The following is a 15,514-nucleotide window of genomic DNA, read 5'->3' as shown; positions in this document are numbered from 1 at the left end:
TTGGTAGAGGAAAAAAAAAGTAAAGAGAATTATTATACTGGCAATGCAAAAACTGTCTGGATATGGTTGAAAACCGTTGAAAACTATAAATAGTGAAAAGATATCAGTCAACTAGTTTACAATATTTATAGATCCTAATTATCTTTTGTAAATCAAACCGTTATTTCCCATTTTGAATTTCATGACGCAGATTTGATATTTTTATTAAACAAGTACATTATCTAAAAAATTTCATATTGCTTAACCCATTTAATGTTAATTATGCTGACATGTCTTCAATGTTTTCTTTCAGGATAGTGATAACCTTTGGTGGGATGCATTTGCAACGGAATTTTTCGAAGACGATGCATCTTTAACGTTAGCATTTTGTTTAGAAGATGGCCCAAAACGATACAGTAAGTTTATAGGTAACACTATTATAAATATTTCTTAAATTTAAATCATCAAATACAAACTTGACACTAAATTTGATATATTAAATATAATATGCCTGTATTTATCTCCGATGATTACTAGTTAACTCTGTAATGATTAATGGATATTGTTTTCACCCATTTTGAAAAAATGTTAAAATGTTGAAATATCAACGTCCCACTGTACCAGGGACTTAGTAGTAAATACAACTCCTCCGTCATTATACCAGATAGAATGACAAGTGAGGTGTAAAATGAAAGCGTATAACCCAAGGATGGTATTAAAGTTGAGAAATTTGACGTAGGACTTCCGGTTTTAGAATTTTAACCGAAGCACTGTTTTAAAGTCGCGGAAGTAGTACAAGCTAATAGAACAAATTAATATATTATATTTCCAGTTTCATGCCTGTCAGTCCGCGAATATAACTCCTAGGGCCGGTTGTTCGAAAGCTAATCAACAATGATCATTATCAAATATTTAATTACTGTCCCCAACTGTCAATGTCAACTTTGTTTGGGTTGCTGAAAACATAATATGAAATTACTTAATCAATTATGTTAATAATTGTTATGTTAATTGAGTAACTAATCTCATAATTTTAATCAATTATGTTTTCAGCAACCCAATAAAAGTTGACATTGACAGTTTTGGTGACAGTAATTAAATATTTGATAGTGATCATTGTTGATTAGCGTTCGAACAACCGGCCCTTAGGTTATTAAAATAGATAAAATGACAAATGAGGTGTCGAATGGAAGCTTATAAGCTGAAGATAGTATTAGAGGTGAGAAATTTGACCTAGGACTTCCGGTTTCAGAGTTGCAATCGGAAGTACTCTTTTTAAGTGGCCGAAATAAAGCAAAATTTATATTTTTCAATGTGCCTTAGCAAAACGAGAACAAATATTATACTTCCGGTTTCATGCCTGTCTGTCCGTCTGTCCACGAATATAACTCCTCCGTTATTAAAACAGATATAATCACAAATGAGGTGTCTAATGGAAGGTTATAACACAAAGATGGTATTAGAGGTGAGAAATTTGAACTTGGACTTCCGGTTTCAGAGTTGCGATTGGAAGTACTGTTCTAAAGTTGCCGAAACAAAGCAAGCGATATATTTTTCGACGTGCCTTAGAAAGACGAGAACCAATACATATATACATATTCCCGGTTTTATGTCTGTCTGTCCGTCCGTCGTCTGTCCGCGGACACAACTCATTATTGACTCCTCCGACAGTGAACGGTCTAAGGGTACACCACATATCGTTCTGAGGACTCCAAAAGGAAGAACATATGTCAACGGACGGTGGTAGCCCCTGATCTTAAGCTGTTTCCTGTTTTACCGGGGTCCACTTATATTTTCCCCCCATTTTATCTGCCTATAACTTCTAAACGGCTCACTATAGAAATATGCGGTTTTCGCTGAAATGTTTTATTTTAGTAAACGTTTTGTTTGAATGGATTGAATTTTTTTATATCGGTTTTAAATAAAAAATGACGGATTTTTGAAAAAAAAAAACGTTGTTGACTTTTTTTATTGAAACACCCAGTACATTTTTTTTGTAAATTGAAAGAACGGTCATTTACCTATCCAGCGATATAAAGTTTTTTAAAATCGGTTGTCAAATGACTGAGCAATTAATTTTTAAAATGAGAGATGCAATAAGGAAATCACATAACATAATATCAATTTGTTTAGTTATGTTATTTAGTTGTGATATCCACGTTGCACCTCTCATTTTAAAAAACTTTATATCGCTGGATAGATGAATGACCGTTCTTTCAATTTACAAAAAAATATACTGGGTGTTTCATTAAAAAAAAGTCAACACAGTTTTTTCAAAAATCCGCCTTTTTTTTTGTAATTAAAAGCCATATAAAAACTCAATCCATTCAGACAAAACTTCTACTAAAATAAAACATTTCAGCGAAAACCGCATATTTCTATCTTGAGCCGTTTAGAAGTTATAGGCCGTTAAAATTTGGGAAAATATAAGTGGACACCCGGTATATCTATGTACATATTTGAATCACTTTTTTTCATCATGTAATAAGTGGTTTCTTCATTTTGATTGACTTTCATTTTATTTTCAGCGATTGGAAGGACGTTAATTCCAAGGTATTTTAGGAGTATTTTTGAAGGTGGAGTGACTGAATTGTATTATAATATGAAACACCCTAAGGAGTCCTTCCACAATACTAGTATTACTCTGGACTGTGATCAGTGCACTATGATAACACATCATGGTAAACCTTTGTTTACCAAGGTAAGTAGCCACTTTTTATTTAGACATGTATGTACATCATAAAACAAGTAGATCATTGTAAAACATAATATTCCTGTGATTGTGAAATAATAGTACGTTATTTGAAGGTAAAATATTGCAAAACCTCTAAATTTTAAAGAACTGCTTGAATTGACATGAAATAAGGCATCATCATCATCCAGCCTCAAAAGTCCACTGCTGAACATAGGCCTCCTCCACTCGTTTCCAACCCCATCTATCCTGCGCCGCTCTCATCCAGTTTTTATTTACCTTTTTTAAGTCGTCAGCCCATCTTGTAGGCGGTCGACCGACGCTTCTCTTGTCTTCTCTTGGCCTCCATTCCAATAAACTCTTCGTCCATCGCCCATCTGTCATTCTGGCTATGTGTCCTGCCCATCTCCACTTTAACCTGGCTATCCTCTCGATGACGTCAGTCACCTTTGTTCTCTCCTGATTTCTTCGTTTCTGATTTTGTCTCGCAGAGTTATTCCTAACATTGATCGCTCCATTCTTCTCTGCGTGACTCTTAGTTTGGTAGCCGAGGCTTTAGTTAAGGTAAGTGTTTCTGATCCGTACGTCAAGACTGGGAGGACGCACTGATCAAATACCTTTCTCTTTAGGCATGTGGACAACTCACTTTTAAAAGTTTCTCTCAGTTTTCCAAATGCTGCCCACCCAAGACCGATTCTTCTCTTCAGCTCATGAGTCTGGTTATCCCTGCCAATCGTAATTTCATGTCCCAGGTATTTATATCTATCTACGAGCTCTATTTCCTTCCCACCAATACTGATGTTCTGGTTGGGTACCAAATTTGTCATTATTTTTGTTTTTGAGATGTTTATATTTAAACCTACATTTTCTGTAGCCACAACGAGTTCTTGTACCATCTCTCTTGCCATACCTAGATCCTCAGCTACTATGGCTATATCATCGGCGAAACGTAAGTTGTTTAGGTATTCTCCATCTATTTTTATTCCCTTTGTCATCCAATACAAACTCTTGAAAGCATGTTCTAAGACCCTATTAAAAAGTTTAGGTGACATTGGGTCTCCTTGTCTAACTCCCCGTTCTATTTTTATGCGATTACTGTTAGTATGCAATTTGACAGGTTGTTGCCTGTAAATATATTTTGTGTAATAATTTTGTATACCTATAATCTAGCCTGCATTCTTTAAGCGCCTGTAATATTTTGCTAAGTTCAACTGTGTCAAAGGCTTTATGAAAATCGATAAAAACTAGAACTAGGTGTTTATTGTATTCCACTACTTTGTCCATCAGGGTTTTTATACTTTGTAGATGGTCATTTGTTCCGTAATTTTTTCGGAATCCTGCCTGTTCTCTTGGTTGATAAGTCTCTAACTTTCTTTCCATTCTCTTACACATAGCTAATAAGTCAAAGAAAAAAATGCATACACATAGCTAATAAGTCAAAGAAAAAAAGTGATATTGTGCCGATGTGTGCTTTTGCCCTAGGGGTGAGTTTCACCCCCCTTTTGGGGGTGAAAAATATATGTTCCAAATAAGTCCGGAAATGGATAAAATGCCTAATTCTAAGCAACTTTTGTTCTATAAAGTTTTTTCAATAAGTTAATACTTTTCGAGTTATTTGCGAGTGAATATGTTAATTTTTCTACAAAATAACTACGTTTTCAAACGGTTTTTCGCAAATAACTCAAAAAGTAAGTATTTGGTGGAAAAAAAAATTCTTATCAAAAATATAGCACGTAAAAAAGTGAAAAACTTGGTGTATATATTAGGTCACTGTATCTAGTAGAAGCAGAGTTATAGCTAATGAAAAATAGGTTCATATTCGTCAAATTCCAAATCGTATATTTTAACGTGACATAAACAAAAAAACGAAGCACTTTTTTGGGGAAAACTCATTTTAACTTTTTTTAAGTGTTTAAAAAATGCTTATTTTTGTTTTTTAAAAAAAATTTTAGCATAAAAAGTAAACAAATCACGCTCAAAATAAAGTTGGTCCCATTTTTTGGTAAGAAATCGGGAAAATCACCCCCTAATTAGCATTTCAAATGAACTTAATTGTTATCACTTCACAAGTTTTTTACTCACGTATGTATTGATCATACGATCTGTAAGTTTCATCGGTTCAAAGTCCTTATTTTTGAAAGAGCTGTAGTTAAAAGGGCTTGAACGAGTCACTTATCACGAGTGTATGCAAATTTAGAAACACCGAATCTTGACCAATTTTTGTCTTACAGAAAAACGAAAAAATACAAAATATTCAGAAAAGCAAAGCCGACTTTTTTTATTGTTTAAGACTTTTGGTATCTGTAACAATAAGTTATTTTGAAAAAAAAGCATTTTTTTCAAAATTAAAATTTTTAAAATTTTATAGAGTAAACATAAAAATAGAGTTAGAAGGAGAAGAATGTCACATATTACAGATATATGCACCGGTAGAAGGAACAGAGCATGAAAAAACGGAACTATTCTATGATTAGATACAGAAACTTATTGATGAGATACAAGAGTAAAGCAAAAACATCATTTTACTAGGAGACTGGAATGCAAGAATAGGAAATGATGAAAATATGGCATTACGCTGCTTGAGAAGGTATGGAGAAGAGACGATAAATAGAAATGGTAGAAGAATGATAAGTTTCTGCCAAATAAATGACTTGTTAATAGGTAATTCTTTCTGGTATCAACCGAGAAACGAAAAATATACATACGTAGCAGAAGAAAGAAATGCGAGAAGCATAATTGACTACATAGTATATCCTCGAGACGCAGAACTAACGATACAAATTATAAAGACAGAACGAAGCCGAACTCGGTACCCAACACAGACTAGTGACAGCAGAGATAAACTTGAAACTAATGGAAATAATAGAGAGTCCTCAATATACAAGAATAGCAATACATAAGATGAAAAATATGGAAATGAGGAAGTTATACCAAAGAGAGACAGATAAAATACTGGAACAGCATGAAAACAATGAGGAAATATGGAATATGGAAGAGGGATGGAAAAATTGAGGCACACGTTATGAAACACTGCAAAACAAGTATGTGGAATAAGAAATAATGGGAAGAATAATAAAAGAACTGGATGGTGGAATAAGGAAATAAAGCAAGCTGTAAAAAAGAAGAAAGAAATGTGGAAGCGATACATAAATACAAATGAAGAGCAAGACAGAGACGAATACAGAAGACAGAGAAATATAGTGAAAGAACTAGTAAAAGATGCGAAGAAGAAGAGCTGGAAGGAATTCGGTGAAGAATTGAACGAAGGTTTTGGGAATAACAATAAACAGTTTTGGAATAAAATAAGAAGCATGAAAGGAACAAAAATGAATTGAATGAAATGAAATGAATTGAAAACAAACATACAAGACATACTAACCATATGGAATAAGCACTATAAAGAAAAAATCGAGGCAAGTAACCAACAAAATGAGGAGAGAGGACAGCAGGCAAGAGAAGTGGATAGACGAAATTCATATCAAAGATATTGAAGAAGGATTGGCAAGAATAAAGATTGGAAAAGCAGGAGGTGCCGATGACATAGATCCGGAGATGATGAAGTACGTGGGAGAACGAGGCAAGCTTTGGCTACTGGAAATAATGAGGGAAGCATGGAGAACAGAAAAGATACCGGAAGACTGGGAAGAAAATTTATTGATACCAATACACAAGAAAGGAGATGAAGCGGAATGTGATAACTATAGGGCTATATGCTTATCATCAGTGGCATATAAAGTCTACACCGGGATAATAGAAAGGAAGCTCAGGAAAGAACTGGAAGGAAAACTAGAAGAAGAACAAGCGGCTTTTAGGAAAGAAAGAGACAACAGATAATATATACATACTGAGAAATATAATTGAAAGGAAAAACGAAATAGGAGAAGACTTATATATTACGTTTATAGATATTAAAGCTGCTTTTGATTCTATAAATAGAGAAGTAATATGGTCAGTAATGGAAGATCTGCAAATCCCGCAAAAGATAGTAAGCGTGGTAAAAAGTACATATAGAAACGTACTTGCTAAAGTACAAATAAACGGAAACAGATCGCCAATAATAAACCTAAGGAGAGGAATAAAACAAGGGGACATTCTCAGCCCAGTTTTGTTTATATTAGTAATGGCTAGAGTAATGAAGAGCGCTAAAAGAAGGTCAATGCAATTACAGTCAATAATAGGGTACAGGAATTTAGTACCAGTGAGAATGGAGGGATTACTATATGCAGATGACTTAGTAATAATACTAGACAATAAAGAGAAAATGCAAAAATTAATCGATATTTGGGTGGAGGAAATAGAAAATTTGAAAATGGAGGTAAATGTAAAGAAAACGAAGACCATGATAGTTACCCAAAAGAAAAGGGAAGAAATAAACCAAACGATATTTAGGTGCAAAAACGAAATAATAGAAACAGTCTCGACGTTTGAATACCTTGGAGTAATAATATCAGAGGATGGAAAGATAGATCAAGAAATCTCATACAGAGCGAAAAAAGCAAATAAGATCTACTATGCAGTAAATAAAACAATATTTGGAAAGGAAGAAATAGATAAAGAAATAAAACTGAAGGTATACAACGCAATCTCTGTACCAACTTTAATATATGCAAGTGAGACATGGGTAAACAATGCAAAAATAGACAGTACAATAAACGCAGCGGAGATGAAGCGGCTAAGAAAAATAGCAGGAAAAACGAAATTGGACAGAATAAGAAATGAAGATATTAGACAAAGACTGAAACAGGAATCGATAATAACCAAGATAAAAAAAAAGAAAATTAAAATGGTATGGACACATTAACAGAATGGACCAGGGAAGACTACCAACGCAGGTGATGGAATCGAGAAGATATTATGGTAAAAGAAGGAAAGGGAGGCCAAGGAAGAGATGGATCGATCAGATTATATAAATTGGACAGGAAAAAAGGAAAAACGCATCAACAAATGAAAGAGTTAGCAAAGGACCGCAAGAAATGGAAGAGATGGATAGAAGATGAATAAAACCTCCGACACCCCTGAGGGGCATAAGGAGTTTCGAGAAAGAAGAAGAAAATTTTACTTTAAAACCAAATTTTTTTCAAAAATAAGCACTTTGAATCGATGAAACTTACAGATCATATAAACACAACATAAGTAAAGTAACTTGTGAAGCGGTAACGATTAATTTCATTTAAGTTGCTAATTGGGGGGTGATCTTCCTGATTTTTTTTGCCAAAACAAAAGGGACCAACTTGATTTTGAGCGTAACTTGCTTACATTTGATGCTAGTTTTTTTTATAAAAACAGAAATAAAAATTTTTTTAAACACTTTAAAATAGTTGTAATGTGTTTTCCCCAAGAATGCTTCATTATTTGGATATTTCACATTGAATTATTCTATTTGGAATTTTTCAAATATGAACCTATTTTTCATTAGCTATAACTCTGCTTTTGCTAGGTATAGGGACCTAATATATACACCATTTTTTTCACTTTTTTATAGGCTATAGTTTTGCTAAGAATATTTTTTTCGACAAAATGCTTACGTTTTCAGTTATTTGCGAAAAACCGTCTAAAAACGTGGTTATTTTGTTGCAAAATGAATATATTCACTTGCAAATAACTCGAAAAGTATTGATTTGGTGAAAAAACTCTATAGAACAAAAGTTGCTTAAAATTGGTCAGTTTATCCATTTCGGAACTTATCTTGAACATATATTTTTTCACCCCCCGAGATGGGGTGAAACTCACCCCCCCAGGGCAAAAGCACACATCGGCACCATATCACTTTTTTTCTATGACATGTTAGCTATGCGTATGCCAAATTTCATGTCAATCCAAGCGGTTCTTTAAAATTTACAGCGAAAACCGTGAAATAATGGACTATAACTGATTTTCAAGAAACACAGACAGCTGAATGACTTTCAAAGTTATTTGTGATGTAAATCGAATAAATTTAAAAGAAAAGAAATGTTGGTTTAGATTTGATTACAGTACAGCATATCTACTATGTGCTTATACGTATTTCGGAATAGCTGTTTCCTCACCGGAGCACCTGGGTAGAGGCACTGAACTGAAATCAAATCCCTTCATCCTTTCCGGGTAATTATCAAAATAATTACCAAAGATGCTACTAGCACCATCTATGAATCGAAAGTTGAGTCAGGAAATAAAATTCGAAATTATTTATCCTCTGAGCTTTTTAAGTTGAAAAAAATAAAGCATAACAGAGTGGCGAAATACTCGACAAGGGAAATCTAAAAATGCATTTCACGTCCTGTCATTCACCGTGATAATAATTTTAGCGAATTATTTCCCTTTATATCCACAAAAGTTAATAAAGTATAAACTAAAAGAAAAGAAAGGTTGGTTTAGATTTGATTACAGTACAGCATCTCTACTATGTGCTAAAGCTCAGAGGATAAATAATTTCGAATTTTATTTCCTGACTCAACTTTCGAATAAATTTAATTGGATACGAAATCGTTTTTACCATTCTGCAAGTTGGCACAGGTCGTGGTTCCAAATATTTCTTTTGTACTGTACATAGCAAAACTAGTCAGAATAAGTATTGATTAGTTGATTTACGAGGGAGATTTATTTAAGAAGGGGAGTCTCGTGCTTGACAAATTTAAGGGAATGGTTTAAATGCAGTTCCATAGACATCTTCAGAGCAGTGGTAGATAGAGTAAATATAGTGATGATGATATCCTACCTCCGATTGGGAGTCGCGACTTAAAGAAGCAGAAGCTGATTTTCGAGTTTATAGATATTGATCCAGAATTATTTCTTCCCGATGTTCCGTCTTTAGTTTCGGCAGACACTATCAAAAATAATACGGCACGGATAGGATGTGCTTCTGGAATGCTACTGATGTAGATCATGGCTTCATCATCATCATCATCCAGCCTTCTGCGTGCCACTTTTGGACGCAGAACATAGGTCTCCCCTAATTTCTTCCAGTTCTGTCGATCTTAAGCTTCCTGCAATCAATTCCCAGCAACCAATTCCTAGCAACCCTTTTCACGTCGTCTGTCCATCGTGTAGGTGGTCTACCTCTACTTCTTCTGTCTACTCGTGGTCTCCACATTCTTTTTTGTATCTTACAAGATCATCATTTTAGATACTAGATTTCTTAATATATCCCTGATGAAGTATAATGGTATTCCTTTTATACGTTTTTATACCATGCCCATGCCCCTCTGAGACTGTGCAGAAGAGCTCTAAACTTCGTAGGACTCCGCGAGGATAGGCCGGGTAGGGAAGTTCTCATCCCCGATACGCCGTGTCCCAATAGCTACTAGGGAACGTCATGAATATATAGGACAATAGAGACGTGAATCAATATTAAGACAAATAAAAGCCCCCGAATCAACTGAAAACTTACATAAGAACTGCAGCTATATTATTATCAACTGTAGATTTGTTCATTGAATATGACTGTCTGTCACACATACACAAACAAAAAATACACATGCACACCGACATACCTGCACACCTGCACCATGCCCAGTTGACAATCACTAGAAAGCCTCACTATAACACAGTATAAAGAGGAAAGACGGACAGTAGAACTACTCTCCGAAAAATTGTAAGTAAAATCTTTCAACACGCATGGCGACCGCGCAAGGTTCCCAGTCGCTAGACCACCACTCTTGCATTGCTAGTCACGCAGAAATGTACGGGTTTTAACAGGGAAAACCCGCATCCACCACTGGTGAATTACCAATTGCGTACTGCCGGTATTACTTCTTGAGATCAAAGTGCCGACATAGAAGAGGTTTTACTGTCCGTCTTTATACTGTGACTATAACTAGCTTATCATATTATGGTGAGATTTGTTCTGCGACTACTGCGCTCCCCAATCCCGAGATGTAATATCATCGTCCCCATGGAATAGGGAGGAAAGTGTTGCCTAAGCGATGCACCAGAGAGCTGGCATACTTTGGGAGATTATAGCCTTGGCATGGCATACGAGACAAAAGGAAACAGGAATGGCCGCCCAGAAGACTCATAAATGAGTGACAGTTATATAAATGAGTGACACTGAGTCCATAAATAAAAATAAAAGGAGATCAATCAGGTTCTTACAGGCAAACCTTCAGAACAGTAAAGCTCCTTCGCCAGAACTTACTGTTGTTATGGGAGGGTTCGATTTCACTGTAACACAAGAACCGTGGACACACAAGGCTAAATAAAGATGTTCACCAAGACATTGTATATAGCAGAATCGCCAAATTCCCGAGGACTTCTATAACAATTAATGGAAATGTACAATTGACCAAATGACTTCAGTACTACCGGTGTAAAACATACGACTTCTCAATAAGAAAATAACAGGCTTTAATTTTTCACTTTTTTAAAATCTTATTGACCGGATAAGTTTTCAAGATTTTTTCACATTGCATTGATGACAAAATAGCTGTTTCTCCACGTTTTGGTGTTTTTTTTGCGGAAACTTTTGTTTTAACTACGTGTCCTTAATTTTTTTCATAGGTACAGATATTTGAATCGATGTACTCTTTCAATATGCAGGTCGATATTTTGGAAAAAAGGCAGCCGTTTCTAACACCCTTAGAAATGGTGCTGTTTTGACACACCATATCTCCATACTCTTGATATGGGCTGTTTGATTCCAATACAGATTTTTAATAATCTGGATGTTTTTAGTGTTAAGTCCTGAAAGATATAATAGTTCTATAAGTTTGTCCTATATGTTGGGAGGTACCGAACGGTTTTACTCCAGGGTAATAAGCTAGAAATAGACCATGTTCGGGACACTCAAAGATCCTGGTAACTGACTACTTTTTTAGTTAGTGTAGACCTATAGAAAGAAAACCTACCTGTTTCCTGCCTAGAGTTCGCGTCCGTTTTTTAATTATTTACAATTTAGTGCAAAAATCGCGATTTTTTTGATTTTTTGCACCCCATTCAAAAGCTAAATAGTTGACATAAAATTACAAAATTTAATTTTTTAGAACATTAAAAACCTTCAAAATGCCGATTTTTGAAATTTAAAAAGTTAATTTGTTGCTACGCAAACTGCAAAATAAGTGAAAATCGTTATTTGTTAATAACTTTTACTAAAACTACCTTAGAACTTTAGTGTTTCATCCAAAGTTGGGTATTGGGGTACTTAACAAACCCTCAAAATTTGAGATCGATCCATTTATTAGTTTAAGAGTTCTTCAAATTGTTTATCCCAGAGACCTTTATTTTGCAATAACATAAGACAGAAAATAATGAAGATAGGGCAATTCTGCGTATGCCAAATGAAAGTAGAAAACTGATGCTATCAATGTACTAAAAAAAGATAAAAAAATTATCTAATATAGTAAAAAATCCTAATACCAAATTTTTAAATTGTGTATATTTTTTCAAGAATTGTTTAAACAAATTAGACTGTTTATTAATTAATAAATTTATAAACAAATTGCATATTTGTAATGTACGTAGAAATTACATACAAATTAAAAAAAGAAAGATCAAAATCCATTGAGTTGATCCGGAGATACAGAAAATTATATTCGTTTGAAATTGCGTATTTTAACTCGGTGGATTTGTAGGTTCCCCCAATTGTTTGAACTACATTTTTGAAAAATCGTAGAGGGTGCTGTGAAGGTACAATGTTTGTGCAAATTTTTTTAAGAAAAATCACAAATCCCATTCTTTAAAATGGCGTTAATGAGGTTCCTTAATTATTATTAACAAATTAGCTGTGAATTAAAAAAAAACGTATGGCTAACTTTGTCCCAAATGAACCCAGGCTAAATTTTTTTATTTGTCAATTCGTGTTAAAATACTATCTTTTCGAATATATTAAAAGATTGTTTCTACGGACAACATTTTTAAATTATTTTTTTTATCTTTTTTTAATATATTTTGATACTATCACTCTTCTACTTTTATTTGGCATACTCAGAATTGCCATATCTTCATTATTTTCTGTCTTATCTTATTGCAAAATAAAGGCCTCTGGGATAAACAAATAGAATACCTCTTAAACCAATTAATGGATCAGTCTCAAATTTTAAAGGTTTGTTAATTACCCCAATACCCAACTTTGGGTGAAACACTAAAGTTCTAAGGTAGTTTTAGTAAAAGTTATTAACAAATAACGATTTTCCCTTATTTTGCAGTTTGCGTAGCAACAAATTAACTTTCAAATTAATTTAGAAATTTTAAATTTCTAAGATCGGCATTTTGAAGGTTTTTCATTGTTCTAAAAAACTGAATTTTGTAATTTTGTGTTAACTATTTAGCTTTTGAATGGAGTGCAAAAAATCGAAAAAAATCGCGATTTTTGCACTAAATTATTAATAATTAAAAAACGGACGCGAACTCTAGGCAGGAAACAGGTAGGTTTTCTTCCTATAGGTCTACAATAACTAAAAAAGTAGTCAGCTACCTGGATCTTTGAGTGTCCCGAGAAAATCCTTATTACCCTGGATTATATTTCTCATAGTCGACAAAGCAGACGTAAACATCTTTTTGTTGATCCAAACAACATTGCAAAGAAGAGCTCTCGCGTTCCAAAATTCCATATAGATAGTATCTGCAACATGCAATCTATTTTATTTGTTTCTCTAGAGTTCTTGGTGGTCTGTTAGTTTTTTGGGATTACATATGTAATTATGTAGTTCTAACTATTGGAATCAACGGTGCGCGGTGCCTGCAGACGTGAAGAGTTACTCAGAAGTGTGAAGGACACAGGATCTCTTTTAATAGTTACCATTCCCGATGAAGACAAGAAGGACTCGAATTTTCACTACCACTTATTCACGTAACACTTAAACGCAAACTACTGATGATTAATTATCTATGAACAGCTTAACCAATTAACGCACAAATAATTTTTTTTAACTTCAATATTTTACTTATAATATTTACATATTTAAAACAAATTGACTTAGCTTAGGGCCGGTTTCACCAACAATAAATAAATCAATGAATAGTTATTCGTCAAATAAAATTTATTAGTCGATTATATTTTTATTGTGTTTCAATACAATTTTGATAATTTTAAGTTAAACTGACGAATTTTCTTTGTATAGATATTTAAAGCGAGATTAACTTGTCAATTTATTCGAAGAATAAATACTTAGTTGATAAATAAAATGATATTTGACCTTAGTGAAACGTAGATGTGTTAGTTTATTGGTCGAATAACTTTGTTCATCGAATAAACTACTATTTATTTGTCGTTGGTGAAACCGGCCATTAGTCTATTAAAATTATTTGAATTTATTTCATATTTAGTATGTTTATTAAAAAGGTTATCATTGCCATCATCATCATCCAGCCTTCTGTGTCCAAAGTTGAACATAGGCCTCCCCTAATAATTTCTTCCAGTTCTGTCGGTTTTGAGCTTCCTGCAGCCAATTTCCAGCGACCCTTTTGACGTCATCTGTCCATTATGGAGGTGATCTATCTCTACTTCTTCTGTCTGCTCCCATCCTTCATTCTGGCCACATGACCTGACCAATTTCATTTCAGCCATGTTATTGGCCCTATGATATTTGTAGCGCCTGCCCTCGATTTCCTCGTTTCCAACCCTGTTTCTGAGTCAGTCCAAGTAGTGACTGTTCCATTCTTCTTTGGGCCACTCTAAGTTTGGTTGCTGTGGTCTGGGTTAACCAAATTGTTTCGGCGCCGTAAGTCATGATCGGAAGCACACACTGATCGAAAGTCTTATTTTTTAAATATAAAAATATCACAAGGAAAAATTCCTGTAACTGGCTGTATACCATAAATCACAAAAATAAAAACTTTATCTTGTAAAAGGTATATTTAAAATCCCTAAAAAGGGCTATATCACAACAAAACGTTTTCGGAATCAATATTCCATCATCAGTGTTATCACAGGTTTACATGCTTTAAGCCACCAAAATATACGGGTAAAAACCCTTGAGTTGTTTTTAAACAGTTAAGGTTATTATATCCGATTTTAAAGGATGTTAAAAATATTTCCAGATTAACCCCTGGCATCACATGACATCAACCATATTGGTTGGAAAATTTGTAGGTAGGACCTTACATGGCAGAGTTTAGGTGACCTAAATTTAGGTCAGAGGCAGAGTTTAGGTCACCTAAACTCTGCCATGTAAGGTCCTACCTACAAATTTTCCAACCAATATGGTTGATGTCATGTGATGCCAGGGGTTAATCTGGAAATATTTTTAACATCCTTTAAAATCGAATAATATAATGTAACCTCAACTGTTTAAAAACAACCCAAGGGTTTTTACCCGCATATTTTGGTGGCTTAAATAAAGCATGTAAACCTGTAATAACACTGATGATGGAATATTGATTCCAAAAACGCTTTGTTGTGATATAGCCCTTTTTAGGGATTTTAAATATACCTTTTACAAGATAAGGTTTTTATTTTTATTTTTTAGATAATTTTGCATGTTGTTAACTGAAGGTGTTTGATAGAGCTGCATGTGCGGCACATGCTTAGATGATTCGTCTTTGCAGTTCGGCAGTTTAATTGCCCCTGGCAATTTGGATGTCATGACCTAAATATTTATGGTTTGAACCTTAGACAAGGAAAGAGAGAGGACGAGTAATCCTATGACCAAAAGTGAAGCCAAACCGACACCAGAGATTTTGATCATCGACGTATCTTTGGGGTATTGTTATGCATTGAGTATTTAAAATGAAAACATGAAATGTATTTAAAATGAAGAATTTGTGTACGGTAAATGTTTTATTAAGTTGCTCATATTACGTACATATGTTTCAATACATACATATGTTTTTATTATGAATTTTAGATGATGATTTACTTTATTTTTTATGAAATTTTAACCTTCAACGAACATCCACCACTGGCAACCCATTGTTATTTTTGACGTGACC

The 15,514-nt window shown here is 34.0% G+C and overlaps 1 protein-coding gene across 4 annotated transcripts in view; it reads left to right on the top strand.

Annotated features, from left to right (window-relative positions):
• LOC114325657 (LIM domain-binding protein 2) overlaps positions 1–15,514 on the top strand; it is a 481,382-nt gene that overhangs the window by 424,423 nt on the left and 41,445 nt on the right. For all 4 annotated transcript variants that reach the window (XM_050641655.1, XM_050641657.1, XM_050641656.1 and 1 more), the window contains exons 4-5: positions 293–395; positions 2,508–2,680. In XM_050641655.1, coding sequence (XP_050497612.1) covers positions 293–395; positions 2,508–2,680 — 276 coding nt within the window. The remainder of the gene's footprint in view (positions 1–292; positions 396–2,507; positions 2,681–15,514) is intronic.

This window comes from Diabrotica virgifera, chromosome 1, assembly GCF_917563875.1.
Source record: "Diabrotica virgifera virgifera chromosome 1, PGI_DIABVI_V3a".
Taxonomy (NCBI): Eukaryota; Metazoa; Arthropoda; class Insecta; order Coleoptera; family Chrysomelidae; genus Diabrotica; species Diabrotica virgifera.
Note: the sequence above shows the minus strand (reverse complement) of the source record. Positions and strands in the feature narration are given on the sequence as shown.